The sequence below is a fragment of the Geotrypetes seraphini genome, chromosome 7, assembly GCF_902459505.1.
Source record: "Geotrypetes seraphini chromosome 7, aGeoSer1.1, whole genome shotgun sequence".
NCBI lineage: Eukaryota > Metazoa > Chordata > Amphibia > Gymnophiona > Dermophiidae > Geotrypetes > Geotrypetes seraphini.
The window spans coordinates 95,151,424-95,179,295 of record NC_047090.1 but is presented as its reverse complement, the minus strand read 5'-3'; the positions used below and the strand labels follow the sequence as shown (position 1 = coordinate 95,179,295).

The following is a 27,872-nucleotide window of genomic DNA, read 5'->3' as shown; positions in this document are numbered from 1 at the left end:
AAAAGTGCTACGTGTGAAAAAAGATTCTAGAAATCAAAAAAACACACTATGAGGTTAAGAAATTCTTGTCTCTACTCCTTGCCAGGGGGGCCAAACAAGGAAGGAAAGTGTCCAAATCTGTCCAAATCAGAACCAAGCCAGTCAATGAATGGAAGTACTTAGCTTCTTTAAGCCAGCTGTTCTACAGTTTAAAGAAGCTAAGTACTTCCATTCATTGACTGGCTTGGTTCTGATTTGGACAGATTTGGACACTTTCCTTCCTTGTTTGGCCCCCCTGGCAAGGAGTAGAGACAAGAATTTCTTAACCTCATAGTGTGTTTTTTTGATTTCTAGAATCTTTTTTCACACGTAGCACTTTTTGGGGGTGCACTTGATTTATTCTCACTCACAGGAAGAACCCGGGGATGTTTCACAGTTTACACTCTTTCTGAGTGTCAGCCGGTGACAGCCTTTCCCTTAGTGGGCGGCTGTGTTACTGAGGGTTCTCCTGTTTCACACCATGTGTAATTTGCTGATTAATTTAGATTGAGGTTTCTCCTTGTCTCTCCCCCTTGTCAGTTGGTTCTCTTGGGGTTGGGGAGGTTTTGCAGCAGTAATCTCTTCAAAGAACATACAGACCAATTACGGCACCCATGGTCGTCATAGGTCTCTATAACATTTTTTAGTTTTTAATTTTTTATCTTAGTTTTTTAGCTTATAGATATTAAACATATCAAAAAGTACTTATCTTTTTATCTATGCGGGTGGGGGTATGCACTCCGACATAGATTATGTTTCGCCCCGAGTGGGCTGTATCAAGGAATCCCCCTGCAAGAATAAAATTGTGTTCTAGTTTATCACATTCAAAATAATCAGGCAGTAGGTGTGTTTCACGCCGGCTAGTACGTCACCCCGTTTTTCAAACAAAGTACTATGGCTATTTATAGCCGAGAACGCCGCGGCCATGTTTCCTGATTTAAAATCTATAGCGGGAAGCATGAGTCGCTTGATATAAGGTACTGCTTAATGTTTTGCTTTATTTACTAGTTTGAATTTACTAAGATTATTTTGAATGTGATAAACCTGACAGTTTATTGTCTCTGATGGATTGCCACATGGATTGTTGATATAGAGTAAGTGCTATAGCTGATTGCAGCTCTTATTCTTTAACAGTTCATATAGAAAAGCTGGGAGATAGAGAGCTAATGCTGACATCACTCATGCTGCTAACCGTAAGTACCGTATTTTCACGCATATAACGCGCGCGTTATACGCGTTTTTACCTACCGCGCATACCCCTCGCGCGTTATATGCGTGAGCGCGGTATACGAAAGTTTTCAAACATAGTTCCCACCCCGCCCGACGCCCGATTCACCCCCCCAGCAGGACCACTCGCACCCCCACCCCGAACGACCACTCGCACGCGCTCCCACCCGCACCCGCATCCACGATCGGAGCAAGAGGGAGCCCAAGCCCTCTTGCCCGGCCGACTCCCCGACGTCCGATACATCCCCCCCCCCCCGGCAGGACCACTCGCACCCCCACCCCGAAGGACCGCCGACTTCCCGACAATATCGGGCCAGAAGGGAGCCCAAACCCTCCTGGCCACGGCGACCCCCTAACCCCACCCCGCACTACATTACGGGCAGGAGGGATCCCAGGCCCTCCTGCCCTCGACGCAAACCCCCCTCCCCCCCAAGAACCTCCGACCGCCCCCCAGCCGACCCGCGATCCCCCTGGCGACCCCCACGACCCCCCCACCCCCCTTCCCCGTACCTTTGGTAGTTGGGCCAGAAGGGAGCCCAAACCCTCCTGGCCACGGCGACCCCCTAACCCCACCCCGCACTACATTACGGGCAGGAGGGATCCCAGGCCCTCCTGCCCTCGACGCAAACCCCCCTCCCCCCCAAGAACCTCCGACCGCCCCCCAGCCGACCCGCGATCCCCCTGGCGACCCCCACGACCCCCCCACCCCCCTTCCCCGTACCTTTAGTAGTTGGCCGGACAGACGGGAGCCAAACCCGCCTGTCCGGCAGGCAGCCAACGAAGGAATGAGGCCGGATTGGCCCATCCATCCTAAAGCTCCGCCTACTGGTGGGGCCTAAGGCGCGTGGGCCAATCAGAATAGGCCCTGGAGCCTTAGGTCCCACCTGGGGGCGCGGCCTTAGGCACATGGGCCCAACCCGACCATGTGCCTCAGGCCGCGCCCCCAGGTGGGACCTAAGGCTCCAGGGCCTATTCTGATTGGCCCACGCGCCTTAGGCCCCACCAGTAGGCGGAGCTTTAGGATGGATGGGCCAATCCGGCCTCATTCCTTCGTTGGCTGCCTGCCGGACAGGCGGGTTTGGCTCCCGTCTGTCCGGCCAACTACTAAAGGTACGGGGAAGGGGGGTGGGGGGGTCGTGGGGGTCGCCAGGGGGATCGCGGGTCGGCTGGGGGGCGGTCGGAGGTTCTTGGGGGGGAGGGGGGTTTGCGTCGAGGGCAGGAGGGCCTGGGATCCCTCCTGCCCGTAATGTAGTGCGGGGTGGGGTTAGGGGGTCGCCGTGGCCAGGAGGATTTGGGCTCCCTCCTGGCCCGATATTGTTGGGGAGTCGGCGGTCCTTCGGGGGGAGGGATGTATCGGACGTCGGGGGGGGGCATCAGGCTTTCAGGATGGGGACAGACCTTCAAGGGGGGACAGTGCACGGAAGTCAGGGGGGGTGAACGGAGAGTCGGGACAGCGCACGGAGAGGCGGGGCAGTGCACGGAAGTCAGGGGGGGGGAACGGAGAGTCGGGACCGCGCACGGAAAGTCGGGGCAGTGCACGGAAGTCAGGGGGGGGTGAACGGAGAGTCGGGACAGCGCACGGAGAGGCGGGGCAGTGCACGGAAGTCAGGGGGGTGAACGGAGAGTCGGGACAGCGCACGGAAAGTCGGGGCAGTGCACGGAAGTCAGGGGGGGGGGAACGGAGAGTCGGGACAGCGCACGGAGAGGCGGGGCAGTGCACGGAAGTCAGGGGGGGTGAACGGAGAGTCGGGCAGCATGCGCGGTATAATCGTGAGCGCGTTATACCAAAGTTTTTGTGCTTATCATCGTGATTTCTGCGCGCTATACACGTGTGCGCGTTTTATACGGGTGCGTGTTATTTGCGTGAAAATACGGTAGTTCCACTGCTGTAACTTCTAAGAGTGAGGCTACACAGATTGCAAAGGACACCAGTGCTGGTGGTTGAATGCTCATATATCTGAACTTCCCCGAAACAAGGTCCTTAAGAGCTTAGGAGGCTGGACATCCAAAAGGCAGATGGCCACCATATTAAATGAAATCATCAGGAAAAAAAGTCAGTGGAAATACATGAAGTCAAACGAAAGAACAGCAATACTCTGCATATCCTACAGCCAGTTTATGGCAGATTATATACCATGAGCTACGGTTACAATTTGCTCTTTTGACTTTTTTCCTGATGATTTCGTTTAACATGGTGGACTAAATAATGTGTAGCTGTGGCTAAAAAAGCAAATAGAAGGTTAGGAACTATAAGGAAAGGAATGAATTACAGAATATCATAATGCCTTTATATACAGTAGCTTCATGGTGTGACTATACCTCAAATATTGTGTAAAATTCTGGTCACCACATCTCAAAAATGATATACAGTAGTGCAATTAAAAAAAGTACAGAGAAGTGCGATGGAAATGATAAAGGGGATGGTATAACTTTCCTGGAGAAGAGACAACTCAAGGGACATATGTTAGTGGTCTATAAAATACTGAGTGGAGTGGAAAAGGTAGATGTGAATCACCTGTACTAGAACTAGGGGCATGCAATGAAAACAGGATACTGGGATTGACCTTTGGTCTGTCCCAGAAAGGCAGCGCTTTTATTTACATGGAACCTAGCGATCAAAATTGAGGTGTCCAGGCTGGATGTTCTCAATTTTGGTGGTATTTTACGAAAGGCTCTGCCATATATTTGTTGCCACATGCAGCAGAAGCAGCCATTTTGGGCCTGATTCTAAAAACGCCACCTTAAGTTCGGTAGTGGTAGGTACCCTACCATAGCCTAACTTAATTGGTTTAATCAGTGCAGTAATTGACTGAACCATTCAAAAACTTTTTGATTTAACTTCATTACAGACAGGGAATAAAAAGGAGGGCGTGGCTAAACCTCCCGGAGTGAATATTAGTCAGATAAAGGGGATCACTGGTGTAACTTGGTATTGGTACACTTAACGTTAAACACCCACAATTATACCAGACATGGTGTAACTACAAGTGCATAAATGATGCAAAGAAGGTGAAAATGTGTTCTTTATGTGCACACACATAAGGGGCAATTATGTAACTGGGTGCTCACATTGAAGCAGAACTGCACTGTGCCATATGTACCTGTTAGGGCAGGCAATTGCATTCTGCAGGTCATTCTGACTTAGTTATTCCATTGTATAAAACATTGCAACATGAAGCAATTAGAAAAAGTGTTTTTTTCCTGTGCTGGACCGATGGAGTGGAACAAGCTTCCAGTATATGTTCGATAGCAGAAAGACCTGTGCCAATATAAGAAACCGCTGAAGCGACACCTCTTCTGTCAGATGAAATATGCTTCTTAATGTGGTGGATTTTTATGGCTTTGATTGGTAACAAGATCATCTTTCTTAGGGTATTCTTTGTGATGAGTTGTTTGCTGATGAATGTTTGTTAACGATTGTTTTGTAACGTGTCTTTGTATGTAGTTTTCATTTTTGAATTGTTAAAATTATGTATGTAAAGTTATCTGCCTTGTATAAAGGTTGGAAACAATAGTTCTATAATTTGACTGTTGAATAAACTGAACAGTGCTGCCCAATCAATGTAAATAATATACCAAACATTAAAAAAATTTTGAAAGTGAAGGGAGATCTCAGTGCAGGATTATTTAGTTATACGAACGCAGGTAAGTTCAATGCTACAATCCGTGTTGTTACCACACACCTCACCATCTTAGCGTCATCCCTGTGAGATAATAGTGCCTAAATAAATAAGTGAAAGTTCACTGCACCATAAATTAATTGTGATAGCACTAGCTCAGTGTATAAAACATCAAAGACTACACAGTCCTATAATAATGTAAAGAGACAAAAAAACTTATCTTCATGGGGGGTCCAAAGTCTCGACAGATTACAGGATTGATCCAAACGCTCAAAATCTGTTTTCTGATTGAAGCCATAGTCCATAAGATTCAAATGGACTCAGTTTCGAATAGCATCCTTCCTCAGGAACCTGTTCTAATTGAATATAAGTTCAAAAAGCAAAAACGCTGAGATTCTAACCAGTAGGTATCAGCGTGAAATGTAAATAATAAATAAACTATAAGCACCAGTTATACAAAATGCCTGGAGCTGCCTCCTGGTCAGTTTGGTGACCATTTCATTATTTTAACAGCCTTGCACAGAATGGAGATGGATGTGGTGCTCTATTGGACTGGACTGAAGCTTTGACTTTTTACAGACTGGAATTTATTTTATTTTTATTTGATTATTTTGCTAGGTTATGTTTAATTTTTGCCTTTCTGTTTTATTTTTAATTTTCTATTTGATATTGTTTTTAAACTCCTATATATTATATACTCTTGTACATATATTTCATACTCTTTTTCTTACAAAAACAAAAACACTATGGAGAAGGTGATGTTCGAGATGCAGGCTTTATTGAAAGTACAGTCAGATAATCCACATGACAAGATACCTAGGACCCAAGTTCTTAGGGACTATGGACCCAACACAGTCTGTGTTTCGACAAAAGCTGTCTTCCTCAGGGGTCCCTGAAGGTCCTAATGCAAAAAACACATGGATCAAATGTAGTCCTGGGCGAAAACTCTGCACGGTTGAGAAGTCCTCAATAGCGGGAGAAAACTTTAGGTTAGATTGTGAGCCTATCTGGGACAGAGAGGGATGTTCAAATTGTTCAATGTGTCTTTAATACAATATATACAAATTGTGATCCACTTGGGTTTTAAGTGGAATATATATGCTAAAAAAACAAATAAGTGTAAATGCTCATACCCAGAGTTAGGTGCAAAATGCGCAGCACATTAGTATTCTATAAAGATTGCTTTGCAATTTTGGAGAGTTATTTGGGATCAGGTGAACAAAGTACTGGAAAATCCAGTGGCACTAACATACAACACTGTGCTATTTGGCACTTTAATGAGAGCAAAAAGTCAAATATCGTCTCACAATAACAAACTTCTCTTTATTATGACATGGGTTGCCATACAGCTTATTTTAAGGAATTGGAAAAACTGGGATCTACAAATCGTCCTCTATTATCCTCAAGAATCTCGCAATCAATGTTCTTTGTTATGTGGAATGCAGTATGGACTCCGTTTCGAATGTGGAAAGCGAAACTGAAACAAGATCCTACCTGTTGGAACTGTTTGAAAGAGCCTGGAACTCTTGATCACATGCTTCTTCACTGTACTATGGTTCATTCCTTTTGGATTCGTATCTGGGACACCATAAAATCTATTACCAAATGTTCAGAACCTATTTCCATGGACATTATAATCCTTCGTTCTCAACACCCTTGCTTCGCACTATCAAACTGTCCTCCCAAACTCATTGACACCATGTTTGTGACAGCTCTTATGCACATTTTTAAAAATTGGAAATCATCTACATTACTAGACTACACCTTTTGGTGGAACTCTTTGAGCATGTACCATAAATTCGAATCATATGCATATGAAAAAAACATGATATCTCGTTTCTCTACAAAATTGATGCGAAATAAATCACCTTGGTCGTTCTTGGATTCATATGTTCATTCTGCCTCGTAGACACTTCTACCCCTCTCTTTTTCTCCCTCTTTCTCTTTCTCCTTCTTTACCTTTCTTTTTTCTTTTACTTCATCCTCACTTTCTTTTTTCTTTTACTTCATCCTCTCTGCTTATCTACCCTTTCTATTTCTTTTCTTAGCAGTTTCAAATACTCTGAATGCTTCTTAATAATTTGTTATATGCAAATGAATGCAATTACGGTTTCTTTTGTTTCTACATCAATATTTCTTATTCAATTTTCATGTACTTGAACTGCTTTCTGTATATTATTTATAATATTCAATAAAATTATTGAACTCAAAAAAAAAAAAGAAAGGAAAAACTGGGATCGATTAAACTATACCTTTTGGTGGGAGTCTGTGTCACGTCTTTAAAATGGAACGTATTATGGCTATCAGGGACATTATAAAAAGTTTCTGGATATTTAGGAGCCATTGAAAAAATTTTGCAAAGAGTGATTGTTGATTTTGTCCCTTGATCATGCCCATCCAGGGTGGGTTGTAAAATATTTTTTTAATTTTTAATTTGAGTGCAATTTTTGAATAGGAAGATGGGGAGGATATATGTATTTGTCATAGATTACAATTGTGATTGAATTTAGATGCTATTGTAGTGTAATATCATTGTATAATATGTTGCACTTATTTTTGGCTTCAAAATGAATAAAGATATTTAAAAAAGAATGCTTTGCACAGCGTGCCTTTTACAGAATGCTAGCTTAGCATGGATCATTCCAGCACCTAGTTGTAGGCACTATTTATTGAATCGAACCCTAACAGAGAGGACACCATAGTAAGTTGGTGGAAGATAACATTAGCTGAGCCTAGTCACCTGCTAGGATCAATTAAAATTTAAAGAAAGGGGGTAAGAAACAGGTTAGTGTAGGTGCTGATGGTCAGGGGTTTAGAATGCCTGTTTTTTGAAAGGAGGAGATAAAGGGTTAAAGGTAGATGTAAACAAGCGGGTGATTGGTTGAGGTAAATGGAAAGATTAGGGAAGGAGTGGTTTGGTGATTGGTCAAGCATTTTGATGGGTTGGAGTGTTAAGTGTGAGGAAAACAGGGAAGGATAAGGTAGGGCTAGGAAAAATTTATCCCACCTGCCCTCCCATTTTGTTGTGTTACTATTAGAGGGTTTCCAGGTTAGGGGGCAGGTTGGGCACTTTCAGCATTTGGGTGGGAGGGGGAGGTCACAGCTGACAAGGGGGGGCGGAAAAATTTGGTATTGGACCCATTTGGGTTTGGGGCATTTGCAGTTAATAAATTACATGTAACACTTGCAGGCGATACCGCTGCAAGGGGAGGCCTAGCCTGGCATTACAGTGGGTCATGTTTGGGTGAGGTTACACAGTTTATGAATTTAGGCCTAGATTCACTAAACTTACCTTTCCGATCCGATCCGTGGGCGATCCGTGGCCAAATCTTGCTGGGTGACCGATTCACTAAACAGTCCTCATGAAAATTATTTGATCGGAGGCACGTCCCACACTGACTGCACAGATCGCTGCAGAGCGATCCTGCCGCATGCGCAGACCATCTTCTATGCACAAGCGAGGTCAAAACAAGGGGGAGGCTTTAATGGAACAGAACATGCTTTAAAATCATTCAAACAGAACATGCTTTAGCTAGAGCTGCAGCCAGGAACAGAACACGCTTTTAACCCATGGGTTAAAACCACAGGCTCGCACTGCAGGGAAGGGCAGCAGAGAGTAGGAGAGTCAGCAGGCAGGGAAGGGTGGCGGAGAGCAGGAGAGTCAGCAGGGACAGGGCGGCAGAGAGCAGGAGAGTTGACAGAGCTTGCCTTTTTGTGCATTTTGCACAAGGGAGATGTGTTTAAAATGTTGGTTTACTGGGTGGCAGAGAGCAGGACCATCGGCAAGAACGTGAGCGACTGGTCCTCAGCAGTCACTTCTTTTTGGATTGGCCAGCCCAATCGGTGTTCTTTCTTCAGTTTAGTGAATTGCTGCCTTCCTACTTTGCATACTATTTCCCCTCATTAGCATGTGAGGATTGGATCGGGCAGAAGGTTAGTGAATTGGGTCAGGGTCGCAAACTGGTTGGGACACGATTGGTAAGCTTAGTGAACCTAGGCCTTAAGGGGAGCTAGTTTTGTCACTGAATAGCTTCCTGGGGGTGTGAAAATCACATTGGGGGTTTGGGGGGGGGGGTTTGATATGGATTGTGTTGTGATTTTGAGATGATAAAATAGGGTTAGGGTTAGGATAGTGATGGAGTGAGAAATGTGGCGTTTTGTTGGAGAGGGATGATAGAAGGAGAAATGGGCATGGGGCTGGTGGACAGTGGTGAAAAATTCTGCATGTGATTCGGGGATGATAGGGGAAAAAAATGTTGAATGTAGCAGTAGAAGGGGTGGGAGAGATGCCTGGAGAGATCTCAAGACAGATGGATGGTAAGAGAGAGAGAGGGAAACATGTTACCAATAGGGATAGAGGAGAGAGGAAGAAAAGTTGGACTCGAGGAGAGACAGAGAGAGGTGTTGGTTGGGGAAGGGAATGGGATCCGAAGGAGAGGAAGCATGAAGGAGGCAGAAAAAAAGAAATATTGGAAATGCAACCAGACACTCATGAAATTACCAAACAAAGGTAGGAAAAATAATTTTATTTTCAATTTAGTGCTCAAAATGTGTCAGTTTTGTGAATGTATATCTACTGTTTATATTTTGCTCTATATTTGTCTATTTTTCTATAGTTGTTACTGATTGCATATTTTAAAGTCATCTGCCTTGACCTCTTTGAAAAAAAACCCCCAAATATAAATGATAATTAACATTTTCTCTGTGTACAGTGTGTTTTGTGTGTGTGTGTGTGTGGGGGGGGTTATTTTGTGGTTACTATTATGTATTATTAAGATTATATTGTTTGTATATAAGAACATAAGAACATAAGAAGTTGCCTCCACCGGGATCAGACCAGAGGTCCATCGCGCCCAGCGGTCCGCACCCGCGGCGGCCCATCAGGCCCTAAAAAACCTATCCTTACTTCTATCCGTATCCCTCAATCCCCTTTTCCTTCAGGAATTTATCCAAACCTTCTTTGAATCCCTGTAGTGTCTTCTGCCCCACCACAACCTCCGGGAGTGCGTTCCATGTGTCCACCACTCTTTGGGTGAAGAAGAATTTCCTGGCATTGGTTCTAAACCTATCCCCTTTCAGTTTCTCCGAATGCCCCCTTGTACTTGTTGTTCCCCATAGTCTGAAGAATCTGTCCCTGTCTACCTTATCTATGCCTTTCAGGATCTTGAAAGTTTGTATCATGTCTCCTCTAAATCTCCTCTTTTCCAGGGAGAACAGCCCCAGCTGTTCTAGCCTGTCGGCATACGAAAGGTTTTCCATACCTCTTACCATTTTCGTCGCTCTTCTCTAGACCCCCTCAAGCAATGCTATGTCCTTCTTGAGGTACGGCGACCAATACTGGACACAGTACTCCAGATGCGGGCGCACCATTGCACGGTACAGTGGCATGATGACTTCCTTTGTCCTGGTCGTGATACCCTTCTTGATGATACCCAGCATTCTGTTTGCTTTCTTTGAGGCTGTCGCGCATTGTGCTGATGCTTTCATTGTTGTATCCACCAGCACACCCAGGTCTCTTTCAAGGGTACTTACATCTAGCAATGTTCCCCCCATTGTATAGCTGAACATCGGGTTCTTTTTCCCAACATGCATGACCTTGCATTTCTCTATATTAAAACGCATCTGCCACTTTTTGGCCCACTCTTCCAGCTTCGTTAGGTCCCTTTGCAGGTTTTCACAGTCTTCCGTGGTTCTAACCCTGCTGCAGAGTTTGGTGTCATCTGCAAATTTGATAACCTCACATTTTGTTCCTGTCTCCAGATCGTTTATAAATATATTGAACAGGAGCGGTCCCAACACCGACCCCTGCGGAACTCCGCTCGTGACCCGTTGCCAGTCTGAGTATTTGCCCTTCACTCCAACCCTCTGTTTTCTGCCCGCCAACCAGTGTTTAATCCATCGGTATACATCCCCCTCCACTCCGAGGTTCCACAGCTTCTTAAGCAGCCGTTTGTGGGGTACCTTGTCCAAAGCTTTTTGGAAGTCGAGGTAAATTATGTCTACGGGTTCCCCTTTGTCTATCTGGCTGTTTATTCCCACAAAGAAATGTAGTAAGTTTGTGAGGCAAGACCTTCCCTTGCAGAAGCAATGTTGGCTCTCCCTCAGCTGCCCATTTTTTTCCATGTGCTCGCAGATGCTGTCCTTAATAAGTGCTTCCATCATCTTACCCGGAACCGAAGTCAAGCTCACCGGCCTGTAGTTTCCCGGGTCTCCCTTTGATCCTTTCTTAAAGATAGGCGTGACATTTGCTATTTTCCAGTCCTCCGGGATCTCCCCAGTTTTCAATGATAGATTACATATTTGCCGGAGTGTTTCCGCTATTTCCTTTCTCAGTTCTTTTAGTACCCTTGGGTGGATTCCATCCGGGCCCGGTGATTTGTCGCTTTTTAATCTATCTATCTGTCGTAGGACGTCCTCATGGCTTACTTCTATTCGCTCCAGCTTTTCATCTAGATCCCCACTTATAATCTCCTCAGGTTCTGGTACATTGGATGTGTCCTCGCTCGTGAAGACCGATGAGAAAAACTTGTTTAACCTGTCTGCTACCTCTTTTTCCTCTCTTACCACTCCCTTTCTGTTTCCATCATCCAACGGTCCCACTTCCTCCCTTGCTGGTTGCCTCCCTTTCACGTACCTAAAGAACGGTTTGAAGTTTCTCGCCTCCCCAGCCAGCTTCTCTTCGTATTCTCTTTTTGCTTCCCTAACCACTCGGTGGCACTCTTTCTGATGTTTTTTATGTTCCTTCCGGTTTTCCTCAGTTTGGTCCTTTTTCCATTTTCTGAATGATGATTTCTTGTCGCTTATCGCCTTCTTCACTTCCTTTGTTATCCACACCTTGTTTTTTGTTTGATTCTGTTTGCGCCCTTTCCTAAACCTGGGGATGTACATGTTTTGTGCTTTTTGCACTGTGTTCTTGAGTAGGGACCAGGCTTTCTCTACGGTCTCCATCTTCCGTGAGCTTTACACTTAGTACTATTATTATGAGATCTGGGCAGAGCTTGGGCAGGGGTACTCAGTTGGTATTTGTTAGGCTTAGGGGGTACTTGGCTTGAAGAAGTTGAGAAACACTGTGCTAATCCTTAATACAGAGGCTTCCACCAGTCCAACTCTGGTGAACTTGTGAAGCATAGAGTTAGACTTATTACATGCTGAGCGCAAGCTTCCCTTTCTCCGGGCGGAGCTGTACTCCCACCCTTTCTGCATGAATATATGTCTGGTGACTCTTGTCTTTATTCAATGGGAGTGTGTGTTCCTGTGTTTTGTCTATCTATGTTGGATGGGTGTGTGCTCTGGTGTCCTCTGTATTTGTTGAATGCTTGTTTCCAAGTTTCCAAGTTTATTAGTTTTTAATATCCCGACCATAAAACAAATATCTGGCCGGTTAACAATATAATTTAAAAGAGGGAGTAAAAAGGGAAGAATGTATAAAATATTTAAGTGGGACATAAATGACAAAAACCAGACAGACTTGACTGTGAGGATAGTAAGGGAGGAGAGGAAAAAGTTACATTTAATAAGAAGAAAAGGGAAGAGTGGGTAGGGAAAAAACGTGAAGGTGAGGGCATATTGTAGTAGTAATTGCTTGCAAGAGGAGAGAAAATAGAAATAAAAGAGAAGAGAGAGAAGATAGATAGTAGAAAATCTAGGTTAGGTTAAAAGCGTCATGAAATAAGAAAGTCTTTAGACAAGATTTAAATTTAACAAGTTGTTGTTCGTTGCGGAGGTATTGTGGCAAGGAGTTCCATAATGTAGGGGCAGTTACAGCAAAATTTGTTTTACGAGTATAATAGAAATCTTTTAGAGGGGGGATGAAAAGAAGTTTTTGATCAGAGGATCTTAGAGTGCGGGAGGAGCATTGAGGTATCAGGAGTTTGTCAAGGAATGAAGGTTGATGAGATTGTTTAATTTTGTGTGTGCTTCTGTATTTTGTGTGTGTTTCGGTGTCTTGTTTGTCTTTGTTGAATTGGGTGGGTGTTTTCTGTGACTTGTTTGTCTTTGTTGAATGGGGTGTGTGTGTTTCTTTGTCTTATCTGTTTGTTGGATGGGTGTGTACTCTAGGGTCTCCTGTCTCTTTTGAATGGTTCCTGACTGTCTCTGTTGTTAGACTGATGTATATTCTGGTGTCTCTTGTCTTTGTTCACATGTCTTGTCTGTCTCTGTTGGATGAGTGTGTGCTCCAGTATTTGTGTTCCATTCTGGGTCTGTCATTATTGAATGGATGTGTGCTCTGGTGTCTCCTGTCTTTGTTGAATAGGGGTGGGGAGGGGTGCGGGGGGAGGTTCTGTATCTTGTCTGTCTTTATTGGATTGATAGGTACTTTGGTATCTCCTGTTTGTTTCTGTGACTTGTCTGTCTTTTGTTGGATTGGGTGTGTGTGCTTGTGTTTATTAAAATTTGTCTTTAAACTGTTGTTTGGGATTTGTACTCTTTTCATCTCCCTCCAAAGGGACCCTTCCAAATAGATTGGCCCAAATAGATTGGTCTCAAACTCAAACCCTTTGCAAGGCCACATTTTGGATTTGTAGGTACTTGGAGGGCCGCAGAAAAAAATGTCTTATTAAAGAAATGACAATTTTGCATGAGGTAAAACTCTTTATAGTTTATAAATCTTTCCTTTTGGATAAGTCTTAATAATAATATTGTAATTTATAGCTAAAGAGACATATGATCAAGAAACTGTTTTATTTTATTTTTGTGATTATAATAAACATACCTATGGCCTCAAAATAGTACCTGGCGGGCCGCATGTAGCCTCCGGGCCACTGTCCTGGTCATATGCTTGCATACTATTATATAGCTATGAATCTTTTTTACAGAAGTCTCTTTTTATGGCTAATTTTACATTTTGAAATTTTAGCATTGACTGGAGAAACAAGCCAGATGCTAAAAACTAGGATCAATTTACACAGATATATTAAAAACTATAACGCCAATTAGGATATCACTTCAACAAACCAGAGCATTGCTTCAATGATTTTAGGGTGAGAATACAGAGTATAACAGTTGGGCAAACTGGATGGACCATTCAAGTCATGTCTGCCATCATTTACTATCTTACAAATAAATTGAAAGGAAATTTTAAAACAATTCAGGAATGTAAGACCTTTGAAATTTATTTATTTATTCAATTTCTATACCGTTCTCCCAGGGGAGCTCAAAATGGTTTACATGAATTTATTCAGCTACTCAAGCCTTTTTTCCTGTCTGTCCTGGCAGGCTCACAATCTATCTAATGTACCTGGGGCAATGGGGGGATTAAGTGACTTGCCCAGGGTCACAAGGAGTAGGGTAGGTTTAAACCCACAAGCTCGGGGTGCTGAGACTGTAACCACAAAACAGGACTCACTAAGGACCTATCATATTACAGACCATGAATTTGTGTGATTTTATCTCCTTGTCACCTACCCCGTGGCTCGCTGTTTCTCACCCATCCTACCCCTTTTGTCTTATGCCTCTCTTCCCCCCTCCCCATGACACTATCACTGAAATGCTGTGATGTTTCATTTACATATACTGGAGGCAAACAACATAGTAGCATAGTAACATAGTAGATGAAGGCAGATAAAGACCCGAATGGTCCATCCAGTCTGCCCAACCTGATTCAATTAAAATTTTTTTTTTTTTAAATTTTATTTTATTTTTTCTTCTTAGCTATTTCTGGGCGAGAATCCAAAGCTTTACCCGGTACTATGCTTGGGTTCCAACTGCCGAAATCTCTGTTAAGACTTACTCCAGCCCATCTACACCCTCCCAGCCATTGAAGCCCTCCCCTGCCCATCCTCCACCAAACGGCCATACACAGACACAGACCGTACAAGTCTGCCCAGTAACTGGCCTAGTTCAATATTTAATATTTAACATAGAAAGCCATCTAAAAACTGTGTTTCAAAAATGGCAATTTGTACATTTTAGCAAACAAAACATCCAAATGCCACTTTATGCCTTTTTTTTAATGTTTTTCTCTTTTGAAAATGAGCCCTCAATGTCAATCAATCCTGATCCTGCTGGAGGTTCTGAGTTGTGATTGAGTTTTGTTATTAAATCATCAAAATTTCATTTCACAATTTACATTTTTTTGTATATTTTTATTTTGAAAACAAGTTTCTGTGAGTTCCTACAACGGAAGCTTGCAATAATCAATACATACATATGTTGAAAATTTTTTTAAATTTTAATTTTGGTTAGAGGGTGAGGGAGGGTTTTCTTACAATAGTCATACAAATTACTTTTCCTGGCATGTGTTAAAAATTTTTCTTATTAAAATGTTGTTATCCTTCACTAAAGTTTTAAAATTTTAATTATACATTTTCACATCCACCATTTGTGCTGTCTATTGAGAAATTCTAGTAGACAACACACAGGACTGCTGGACACGATGGACCCAGCAGAGGCAATTCTTATGTTCTTATGTACTGTTTTCAGTAAAGAACACTATTTCATGCAGGCATATTTTGCTATACATGGAGAGATTTTCAGTTTTGTTTTTCTTTTCACATCCTGTGTACTCACTCTTGTCATAAATATTATATTTTGACTTTTTGCTGCATGACCTCTCTCTCTCTCTCAGTGGAGTATGACCTTTTTTGTAAGCATTGATTGACAGGCTTTAGTTTGTTTACTAGTTTATCTTTTCTCTGGCTGTTCCATGTTCATCGTTTCAAAGTTGCTGGCACAGAAATTAGTCATGCATTTATTCTTTCATGTTGCAGCTATAAGAAGATGAATTGGTATTTGAGTGAAATGAGATGGCATATTAACTAGAAGGCGGCAGCTGAGGCAGGAGAGGTAGCTGCGGGAGTCGGAGGCAGAGGGAGCAGAGACCGGAGGAGGCAGGAGAAAGCAGGGACTGTTGGTGGCGAGGAGCGGGTAGCGAGAGTAAGCTCCGCCCACCCGCACCGCGTCACCAGCGTCGTCAGCGCCCGGACTCCCCCTTAACAGGAAGGAGCCGCGGCGTGAGGGGCACAGAAGCCGCATGGAGGAGGCGAACACAGGCGGCAGCTGAGGCAGGAGAGGTAGCTGCGGGAGTCGGAGGCAGAGGGAGCAGAGACCGGAGGAGGCAGGAGAAAGCAGGGACTGTTGGTGGCGAGGAGCGGGTAGCGAGAGTAAGCTCCGCCCACCCACACCGCGTCACCAGCGTCGTCAGCGCCCGGACTCCCCCTTAACAGGAAGGAGCCGACATCCTGGCGATTAGGACATCCAAGTGCTGACTGAGGATGCTTTTTAGACATCTATGTTTTTTTTTATTATGATTTTTTATTATGAGCCTGCTGTAAGAGTTAAAATACCTAGAAATGCCTTTTCAAAAATTCCCATCTGCTGAGGTCCTAATTTAGATACCTTAGAAGTAGGCAGGAACAGGCCAAAGGAATAAAGGACCGTTTTACTAAGCTGAGTTAGTGGCAGCATTTTAAGCATTTTTCAATTTTTTTTTTTTCAAGTTGTGTGTTAATGTTCACATTAGCATACATAACCTGAAAACAGTTAATGCAGAAACATGTACCACCTCCATTTTAGGAGGCACTATTTTATTTTATTTATTCAGGTACTCAAGCATTTTTCCCTGTCTGTCCTGGCAGGCTCACAATCTTTCTCATTTACCTGGGGCAATGGGGTGATTAAGTGACTTGCACAGGGTCACAAGGAGCAGTGTGGGTTTGACCTACAATCTCAGGGTGCTGAGACTGTAGCTTTAACCACTGTGCCACACTAAGGCCTAGATTCACTAAACCTCCAAACCGTGCACGATCCGTTTCCATTTGCATGCCAGCCGACAAATTCCGTAAAGGCCTGCATGCAAATGGGAACGATCGTTAATATGCCCCCCCTACCCATGGCCAGAGCGATCCACGCTCATGCGCACACCCTGACAGTAGTGACAGGAGAAGCAGCCTCCTGTCACTGCTGTAAGGGCTCAGCCCAGATCTCTCTTGCCTGCTCCCGGACTCTCCTGCTCTCTGCCTCCATTCCCTGCAGTGCAAGCCGTGGTTTTAAAGCGGGCCTGCACTGTGGAGAATGGCAGCAGAGAGCAGGAGAGTCCGGCGAGCTGGGAAGAGAGATCGAACACCGGCTCGACACAACGGCCCTGCCTGACACCCTCCCGCAGGCTCCGATCTCTCCTGCCTGCCCTGCTCTGCCCAGATATCTCTTGCCTGCTCCAGGACTCTCCTGCTCTCTACCACCGTTCCCTGCATTGCAAGCCCATGGTTTTAAAGCGGGCCTGCACTGCGGAGAATGGCAGCTGAGAGCAGGAGAGTCCGGGAGCAGGCAAGAGAGATCTGCCCGACACCTCCCCAGCCCCAGGCCCCGATCTCTCCTGCCTGTCCTGCTCTGCCCCGATCTCTCCCTCGCCCCCCTCCAGGCATGGCTCACCCACCCCTGGCATCAAAAAGTTGGGAGCCTCCCACTCCCTGGCCCACCCCTAGTCAGCCCAGGCAGTCAGGCCCGGCCCACCCACCCCCGGTACCTTTGAAATAGTTGGGAGCAGGAGGGGTGCCCGGTCCCTCCTGCTTCTTCCGGCAAAGCGCTCCATCTTTGGGAGCAGGAGGGGTGCCCGGACCCTCCTGCTCCTATGCCGATCTTCGGGAGCAGGAGTAAAGTCTTCCTGCTCCTGCTCCCTGAGATCTGACCCATTGCCATTGTGTTCAGGTAAGCTAATACAGGGGAAATAATATTTTGTCCAAGTATTTATTTATTCAGCAGCATGGGTTTGAGCCCACAGCCTCAGAGTGCTGAGGCTGTAACTTTAACCACTGCACCACACTCTACCCTATTGAAATTCTTTGCCTGGTACAAATATGAGTATCACTTCCTGTAACAGACTGCTTAATAATAAGCCTCCTTTTTTGTCCGAGTGCAATGTATCATTAGACTTGTATGCTAATTGTGGGTTATTATCTACCTTTACACAGTGCCTTTGTATTCTAATGTATCTGAGTGTTGCTATCTAATGATAAGAGTAATACTGGGCCTTTCTAAACAAATTAAGTGGTATTTTACACAGTGTTTCTTTAGCATTTTAAAAGGCAACAGCTACTATACACGGGCTACTCCATGCTAAGATATCACACAGAAGATTTGAATATTTTGCAAGCAAATATTCATGCTAACATAATAGAGTGTAATTTATGTTTTTTGTTTCTTATAGGAGTAGACTTCAAAATGAAGACAATAGATGTAGACGGAATCAAAGTACGGATACAGATTTGGTAAGTTAACACATAAATCAATATATCTTGCACTGTTGATGTTTTTGTCCAAGGAGCATGCATAAATGTTGTTTCTGTAAATTACAGCCAGTTTCCTGGATGGATTCCTAATTTGAAGTTAAATAGGGCTCCAAAGAAAGCAGTTCATCATAAAGTAAAATCCACATTATATTTCAGACACCTTAAGGTATTCTAGCAAGTCTACAAGAGTTCCCTATAATATAAGGTGGGATGGCAGGATTACCAACAGAGAAGTCCTTGTAAGGTGCCATATTCTGGGTAAGGAGGGAATGGTGGTAAAAACTGGGCAAGACATATTACGAGAAGGAGAGAGAACACCCGAATTATCATAAGGACATAAGAATTGCCGCTGCTGGGTCAGACCAGTGGTCCATCGTGCTCAGCAGTCCGCTCACGCAGCGGACCTTAGGTCAAAGACCAGTGCCCCAACTGAGACTAGCTTTACCTGCATACGTTCTGGTTCAGCAGGAACTTGTCTAACTTTATCTTGAATCCCTTGAGAGTGTTTTCCCCTATAACAGTCAAATGTGCATTCTCCAATTGAAAATGTGTGACTAACTGAAAAATGTGCATTCCTCATAAGGAAGATCAAGTTTCAGATTTCAGGACTACCTTAAGTACAATATTAAAATCTGTAAGGTAAAGTTCATCAATTAAGAGAACAAGTTTCAAGTTTTATTAATTTTTGATATCCTGCAAATTGTATAAAAGCTAAGCTGCTTACATAAGATATGGTGACGAGTCAAAACCGTGCGAGACAATCGTGCACGGACAATGCCAGGCAGACAATCACACGCAGGACATCAGTGCGCTGGATTGAAACACTATTTTAAAGTGCTCCAAGGGGGTGTGGAGGGATCCTTCCCACTTTACTTAGAACTGTTGGCGCTCCCATTGGGGGGAGGGGTACCGGAAGTGACGTCAGAGAGAGAACCAAAGCTGGCGCGAGCAGCGGAATGGAGGTGCTGCTCGTGCTGATGAAGAGCTAGAGGTACAGTGGGGGGAAGTGAAGACGCGTATAGTGGGGGGAGGAGAAGGAAGGAGTGGGGGGCGGAGAGGAGGAGGGGTGCCAGAGCCCCCACCAAGATGGCACCTGGGGTGGACCATTCCACCCCGGCCCCCCTACCTACCGTGTTTCCCCGATGGTAAGACACTGTCTTATTTTTTTTGGAAGGCCAAAATATGCTCTAGGGCTTATTTTCGGGGGGATGCCTTATTTACCCTTTCATGTCCCCTCTGTATCTCTATCCTTATTCAGTAGGTCCTGCTTACCCTTTCTCTTCTTTGTGTCACTATCTCCATTTTCAGCTTTCCCCCCCTTTTCCTTTGTTACTGCACCCTGTAGCTAGAATCTTTCCACCCTCCCTCCACTCCGGCCCAGCCCAGTATGAAATATTTCCTTTTGTTTCCCTCCCCTCTCTCTTTCTCTCTCTCTTCTCCTCCCTCACCCACGAGTCCTGCATCTGGCCCTCTCCCTTCTACCTGCACCTGGCAACACCCCCCTGCTCCGCGGCTCTCTTCAGCAACTTGTCAGCAGCGGTGATCAAGACAAGCTGCCGACATCGAGGCCTTCCCTCTACGAGTCCCGCCTTTGTGGAAAAAGGAAGTTGAAACAAGCGGGACTCGCAGAGGGTAGGCCCCGACGTCAGAAGCTTGTGTCGATCGCTGCTGCTGAGTTGCCGAAGAGAGCCGCGGAGCAGGGGATGTGGCCGGAAGCAGGTAGAAGGGAGAGGGAGATAGGAAGGCTGTAGATCTCCGGAGCATGACACCGACCCCGGCCAGGATGATTTCTTTTTCAGGCATGCAACTTACAAGTCCGGCGTCGCGGCGGGAAATAGCCATGCTGAGCAGTGAGCTCAGCACTACACAGATGAAAGCCTTGCTTGCTGATTGGTCCGGCGGCACGGCTTTCATCTGTGTACGTGCTGAGCTCACTGCTCAGCGTGGCTATTTCCCGCCGCGACGCCGGACTTGTAAGTTGCATGCCTGCGTGACACACTACCGGAGCCACGGCAAAGGTGGAAAAGAGCCGCATGCGGCTCTGGAGCCGCGGGTTGCCGACCCCCGCGGTAGATGGAGGGACCACACGGAGTCACCCACCGTACCACCCGATTCGGGTAAGCGCAGGTATCGGTGGGTGGCTTATTTGCGGGGGGGGGGGGTGCCTTATTTTACAATTTTTTCTAAAAAGGGGGGGCTGTCTTATTTGATGGCCCTGCCTTATCATCGGGGAAACACGGTATGCCACAGGGCAGAGTATGAGCAGAGCCATGAGAAACCCAGGGACTGGAAATAACCAGTCTGTTAACTGGGTAACTATCTGGATAAAGGGCTAGATCAGGGGTCTGCAACCTTTAAGACATAAAGAGCCACTTGGACCCGTTTTCGAAAAGAAAAAAAAAACTTGGAGCCGCAAAACCATTATAAAACAAATCTAACACTGCATATATTGTTTCTTATCTTAATGCTATATACAGGATCACTAAATTGAAAATAAAATCATTTTTCCTACCTTTGCTATTTGGTGATTTCATGAGTCTCTGGTTGCACTTTCTTCTTCTGACTGTGCATCCAATCTTTCTTCCTTTCTTTCAGCCTCCTGTATGTTTCCTCTCCTCCAGACCTCATTCTCTCCCCCAACTTTTTCTTTCTGTCTCCCTGTTCCCCCTTCTTTCTGTCTCCGTGCCGTCCCCCAAGCCACTCGGTTTGCTGCCACCGCAATCGGGGAACAGCCCCCAAGCCACCACCGTCCCAAGCTTTCCCTGCAGAAGTGTTGCGCTGACCAGCATTCCGCTCCCTGACGTCAATTCTGACGTAGGAGAGGAAGTTCCGGGCCAACAAGGCATTTCTCCTCATTCCATCCAGCCTGAGCCCCATCTCTCCTTGATCCAGCATTTCCCTTCTGTGTCTGTCAGAATTACCATTCCACCTATTTTCCAGCATCACCCTTCTTTGTGTCCATCTCACCTATATCCCTATCTCACCACTTTTTCAGAATCTTCATTTGTCTCTGTCCTTGTCTTTACCCCATGTTCACCATTTGCCCTTTCAATGTCTTTATCTCCCCCCCCCACACACTTTTTCAGCATTACTTCTATGTCTCTATTTCACCTCCTCTTCATGTCCCCTCTGTATCTCTATCCTTATTCAGTAGGTCCTGCTTACTCTTTCTCTTCTTTGTGTCACTATCTCCATTTTCAGCTTTCCTCCCTTTTCCTTTGTTAATGCACCCTATAGCCAGAATCTTTCCACCCTCCCTCCACTCCGGCCCAGCCCAGTATGAAATATTTCCTTTTGTTTCCCTCCCCTCTCTCTTTCTCTCTCTTCTGCTCCCCCACCCACGAGTCCTGCATCTGGCCCTCTCCCTTCTACCTGCACCTGGCAAAACCCCCCTGTTCCGCGGCTCTCTTAAGCAACTCGTCAGCAGCGGTGATCAAGACAAGCTGCCGACATCGAGGCCTTCCCTCTACGAGTCCCGCCTTTGTGGAAAAAGGAAGTTGAAACAAGCGGGACTCGCAGAGGGTAGGCCCCGACGTCAGAAGCTTGTGTCGATTGCTGCTGCTGAGTTGCCGAAGAGAGAGGCGGAGCAGGGGATGTGGCCGGAAGCAGGTAGAAGGGAGAGGGAGATAGGAAGGCTGTAGGTCTCCGGAGCATGACACCGACCCCGGCCAGGATGATTTCTTTTTCAGACGTGCACCTTACAAGTCCGGCGTCGCGGCGGGAAATAGCCAAGCCATGCTGAGCAGTGAGCTCAGCACTACACAGATGAAAGCCTTGCTTGCTGATTGGTCCGGCGGCACGGCGGGGCGGGGCCGCCGGACCAATCAACAAGCAAGGCTTTCATCTGTGTATGTGCTGAGCTCACTGCTCAGCATGGCTATTTCCCGCCGCGACGCCGGACGTGTAACTGCATGCCTGCGTGACACACTACCGGAGCCGCAGCAAAGGTGGAAAAGAGCCGCATGCGGCTCTGGAGCCGCAGGTTGCCGACCCCCGGGCTAGATTCACTAAGCCCACCAATCGTGTTTGCGATCGTATACCGACCTGATTTTCCTCCGACCCGATTCACTAACCTTGGTGCCGATCAACCTCTGATTTGATCCGCGCATGCAAATGTAGCCCAGAAGAAAAAAAACAGGGGAAAACAATACCACAAATACAAATATGCAGGAACCAGAGTGGAATTGTCCAGATAAGAATGATGTGCAACAAAAAAGTGTCCTCCAATTCGTCTGGTAATATGACGATCTTTATTGTTCAAACATCAAAATGACATATTCACCAACTCAATGACTCGACATTACATGTTTCGGCCATCAGGCCTGCCTCAGGAGTCTATAAGTGCATATATGAACAAATAAAGAGCATAAATAACTTCATATTAAATAAAAACCAAAATACATATAAATACAAAATGAATTTTAAATAAATAAAAGACCATGAAGACACATATATATCATAAAAACATGAATTAAACATTTCTTTAATAACAATGATAAAATCTATCCACCAATACAATGCAATAAATATTACTTAATGACCCTGCTCTCTGCCCCAACTCTCCAGCTCTCGCAGCCCTGCTCTCTGCCCTGATTCTCCTGCTCTTGCCGCCCCGATCTCTGCCCGACTCTCCTGCTCTTGCCGCCCCGACTCCGTGGTTTTAACCTGTGGGTTAAATCTGGGCTGCCCTATGGCATGTTCAGTTAAGTCAGGTTGGTTCTTCCTTTTTTTTTGTGTTTATGTTCAGTTAAGTTCCAGAACACGCTGCAGTGTAGCCCCGCTTTAAACCCGTGGGTTAAAACCACGGCGAGTAAAAAAAGTTTTTTTAAAAAAAATTGCACAAAACAAGCTAAAAGGCAGAAAAAAAAAAGCATGGAGAGAAAGCGCATGCGCAGACCGTCTACACGCAAAGCAGGAAGAACAGGTATACCTGACAAAGGCTGCGAGGGGACATGATCGAGACGTTCAAAATGCTGAAAGGCATCGATAAAATAGAGCAGGAAAATAAATTATTTACATTGTCCAACGCGACACGGACAAGAGGACATGGTTTGAAGCTAAGGGGGGGCAAGTCCAGGACAAATGTCAGGAAGTTCTGTTTTACGCAGCGAGTGGTAGACGCCTGGAATGCTCTCCCAAAGGAGGTTATCAAGGAATCCACTGTGCTGGGATTCAAAGGCAAATTAGATGCACATCTCCTTATGAGAGGCATAGAGGGATATGGGTGACTAAAACTACATCAGGTGTATACCTGACTGGGCCTCCGCGTGTGCGGATCGCCGGACTCGATGGACCATGGGTCTGATCCGGAGATGGCAGTTCTTATGTTCTTATGTTCTTATGGTCAGCCATCCACATCACGCTCACAAGAGCACTTTGACAGGGTGGATGCCTTGATTAGAGAAGACCACTGGATAATGGCGTCTCAATTGGCATCAAATTTGGGTATCAGTTATAGATCTGCATTTGCCACAATACATGATGATTTGGGATACAGGAAAGTCTGCACATGATGGGTTCTCAAACAGCTCACTGATCTGCACAAGCAACAGCGCGTGTGGAGGTTGCGACCCAGGTCCTGAGACGGTATGAAGAAGATCCGAGTATTCTAAAGAAAATTGTCACTGGTGACAAGCCATGGGTGCATCACAGTAACCCGGTGAGCAAAAGACAAAGTATTGATGAAGTAAAGGATTTGGTGCTCACCTGACTTTAGGAGCACCCAAAAAAACTTATTCTCTGCAGGAATGCAGAAGCTAGTTGATCGATACAACAAATGTGTCATCTTGCACTGCCAGTGTCGAGTCTTCGAGTCTCCGCAGTGTTACAATCTATAAAGTGCATCTTTAATTTTACACCCGTGGTTGAATTATTGACATCTTTCCTCATGACTCCTCTGTGCTGTGCTCTTCTCGTCGGTGAGGCCACCTTGGGCTTTCTTCTTCAGTGTCATCTTGCATGGGGACTCTGTGGAAAAGTGGTGTGCTCAGTTGCTCACAGTTGCTTCTATTAAAGCCATTAAAAGTATTTTGCCTTTACTTAACCCTTGTAGTTTTCTCTATTGAATAATAGTGTGTGCTGTTGACACATCATAGGAAGACCCCCGATTTTTTTCTGTATCATTTTTAGTTGCAAATGACATGAAATAATGGTGGGACTTTAAATGAAGACAGATCACTATTGTCTAGATCAGTGGTTCTTAAACCTGTCCTGGGAGACCCTCAGCCTGTGGGATTTTCAAGATATCCCTAATGCATATGCATGAGGGAGATTTGCATGCCTGTCACCTTTATTATATGTAAATCTGCCTCATGCATATGCATTAGGGATATCTTGAAAACCTGACTGGCTGGGGGTCCCCAAGGACAAGTTTAAGAACCACTAGTCTAGATCACAAGCTTGCAACCCTTCAAAGATCTGTTCTTCAAACTGCTGACAGAAAGGGAGATATCCTTTTCCACTGTGTATATGGTTACTAGTATCTATGAATTTAAATTGTTACTGTTAATTATGCAAACTACTATTTATAATAACTTTGTGATGTTCAGGGTTTTGAACCTAGGCCCTGGACCATGGTGAGTTGAAAGACCAATATCTCCATCTATCTAGCTGCATAAGTGCTATTAATGGACCTTCAAGTCAAAAGCGAATATACGCATGCCACCTAATGCTTTTACATTAACAGGTACTTCAAAGCGAGTACATTAATCCTTTTAGCACTCTAATGCACTGTAACCTAGTAATTATAAGTAGCCAGCCATTAGAAGGTTATTGCTACACCAACTCAATCCCTTGAGTCTTTAAAGTGGATATTTACCTAGGCTAAGTGGTCTGAGTTGCTGACATAGCAGTCATAATGTACAGGAACTATTACATTTGTAGCTTAGGATTATGTAAATTGAGTCATTTTATGTGAGATAGTTTTCATAGTGTAATAATTTATGTGTGGTGATAATTTCTGTCATTTGCCTATTACATACATGGTTCAGTTGAAAGAAGACAGTTGTCCATTGAGCATAACCAAGAAATCCCTTAATAAAGCTTAATACCATGATGAAGCTTAACCCCCTCTTACCATCCCCTCCCTAACCCCAGATCCTACTTTTCCTTCTCTTGGAAACCTTCTTTGATCTAACATTGTAACCCTTCTTCCATAACTCTTTTTGTAATTCGCTTTGAACCGAAAGGTAATGGCGGAATAGAAATCTGTAATGTAATGTAATGTAATAACCCAGGTATTGATTTAGAAGAATGCAGGCAGAGGTTCTTTCCTGACCCCACAAAAATTCCTAAAAATACCAGATGTTAGTTAAAATCCCACCAAATCTGAGTGCCCAACAATATCATTTGCCTTTTGGAATTCCCCCAATGTAATCAGTTATTTACCAGTGTGGCTAGTCTGTTGTGCATTTGATAATTTAGACATTCATTACAAATGATCTCCAGAACAGGGTCTTTGGGCCAAAGGCTACCCAATAGTGATTCACCCTTTCTGTGGCTGGCAGGGATCCCCAACCCCACCAGCTGAAGATCTACTTCCGCTTTCTGAAGACACCTAACAGCTCAGAATCTCATGCTGCCAGGCTCTACATTTGGCTCGATGACAACTTTCCTTACTCTGTCAACATCTAGTGCACATTCACTTCTCATGCAGATGTGAAAACTGAGCATACACAAGGTGTGAACATCAAATGCCAGCATCTTGCACCTGCTCAGGTTTGGGCATGCACAAAAAGTGAACATGGTTGGTGCTGGATCAGACTGAGGAACGCTGCAACTGAACTGAGTGCAGAACTTGGCAGCATGGACTGGAGAAGGTTTTCATTTGGTAGGACTTGGGGATCCCTGCCAGCTCTGGAATTTATATTGTGAGTTGGGAGCAGACAGTAGGGAGAGGGTGGGGTTAGAGGAGCAGAGAGAATATTTTGTGCACACTCATTCTGCCCGTAAGCCTACGCAACATTTTGGCCCTGATTCTATAAATAGTGCTTAAATTGGTAGATGCCCCTGAATCAGACAATGATTGAAATGGGACCCATAGCCAAATAGGCTGTCATCTGTAGTCACTATTATCCAGGAAGCTATGCAGAGGGGTATGCCCCTGGCTAACGACTGAGGACGGAGCCACCAGTCCATACTGACCCAGGCTTCTGGAGTCCAAGGCAGGGAAATCTGCAGGGAGTTTGACAGAAGTGACCAGTGCGATAAGAACACATCTTGCAGAGGACTCATGTGAGCTTTTGCCCAGGGGACCATGTCTATTGTGGCTGCCATGGAACCCTGCACCTGGAGGTAGTGCCACAAGGACAGGGCTGGCATGGCTATCAAGTTCATTATCTGACAGCATGCCTTGAAAGATAAACGTGGCCATCTGCCCTGTTGAAGAAGACACCAAGGTATTCCAGAAACTGTGACGGAGTCAAACAGCTCTTTTGGAAATTCACTATCCAACCTAAGTCCTGCAGAACTTGGCATGTGAGCCAGTGCTTTCTGTCCTTCGGCAAACAACAGAGCTCTGATCAGCCAGTCATCCAGGTATGGATGAACCTTTAAGCCCATCTTGCGCAGGAGGGCAGCCACCCTTACCATCACCTTGGTGAACATGCAAGGTGCGGTTGCCAGTTCAAAGGGAAGTACCAAAAACTGGTAATGATTTTTCCAGAACATGAAACCTTAGGAACTTTCTGTGTTCCAGAAATATGGAAATGTGCAAAAAAGCCTATTTCAAATCTAGAGAGGCTAGGAACTCCCCCGATGTAACTGCCACTATGACAGCTCAAACTGTCTCCATGTAAAAGCGCAGAACTTTGAGTGCTGCAATGATGTGAGTAAGATCCAGAATGGGTCTACAATCATCTGAGCCTTTCTTTGGCACGATGAAGTATATGGAGTATCTGCCTGAGTCCGAATCTTCAGGCGGCAGAGACTCTATTGCCTGAATATCTAACAACCTCTACACTGTGGCCTCCACTCTGCCTGTTTTTTCTGGACACCCCACTGGGGCATCCACAAACCAGTCCATTAGGGACCAGGTGAATTCAAGCTTGTAACTGTTCTGACGGATCTCCAGTATCCAGTGATCTGATGAAATCTGTGCCCAGACCTGCATATAGTCCGAGAGCTATCCCCCTACCTTGAAGGGAACTGCTCCGGACCTGTCATCATTGTGTCTTTTTGGAGGTTGAAGCAGGACAAGAACTGGAGATCTAGCTTCACCTGAGCTCTGAGAATCTCTGTCTGGATCCCTGAGAGGGGGTTCCTCCTGAGCATTGCTGAAAATACTTAGAGCCACGAAAATTAGAGTGCCCTGAGCCTCTAGAGGATCTGGGCCTGCTTTTGGCAGAGAGTTTGGTTGATGATCTGCTACACTGGTCATGAAATGGTCCATCCCCTAACCAAACAACATTTGTCCTTTGAAAGGAAGTCTGCTGAAATTAGCCTTGGAGGTGGAATCACCAGCCCATTGCCTGATCCAGCGTATTCTTAGGCTGGGCTGAGATCGAATAAGCGGAAACTTTGCTCATGACTCTGATGATGTTGTAAAGATCATCCACCACATAATCCACCTCTTCCAACACGAGTTGAGGCAAAGGCTCACTGCCTGTCAGCTCAAGACACTGTAACAGGCGCATGTCAAAAAATAAGCCATTGTGGCTACTTTGATTCGTAAGGTCAAAACCTCAAACTGTCTTTTGAGAATCACATATACAGTACTCTGTGATTCTGCATATCCTTTAATACCACACCTCCCTCACTTGGTAGGAATCTGCGTTTTGGTAAA

The 27,872-nt window shown here is 45.1% G+C and overlaps 1 protein-coding gene across 1 annotated transcript in view; it reads left to right on the top strand.

The window, feature by feature from the left end:
- RAB15 (RAB15, member RAS oncogene family) overlaps positions 1 to 27,872 on the top strand; it is a 274,174-nt gene that overhangs the window by 178,154 nt on the left and 68,148 nt on the right. The window contains exon 2 of the mRNA XM_033950805.1: positions 18,010 to 18,070. Coding sequence (XP_033806696.1) covers positions 18,010 to 18,070 — 61 coding nt within the window. The remainder of the gene's footprint in view (positions 1 to 18,009; positions 18,071 to 27,872) is intronic.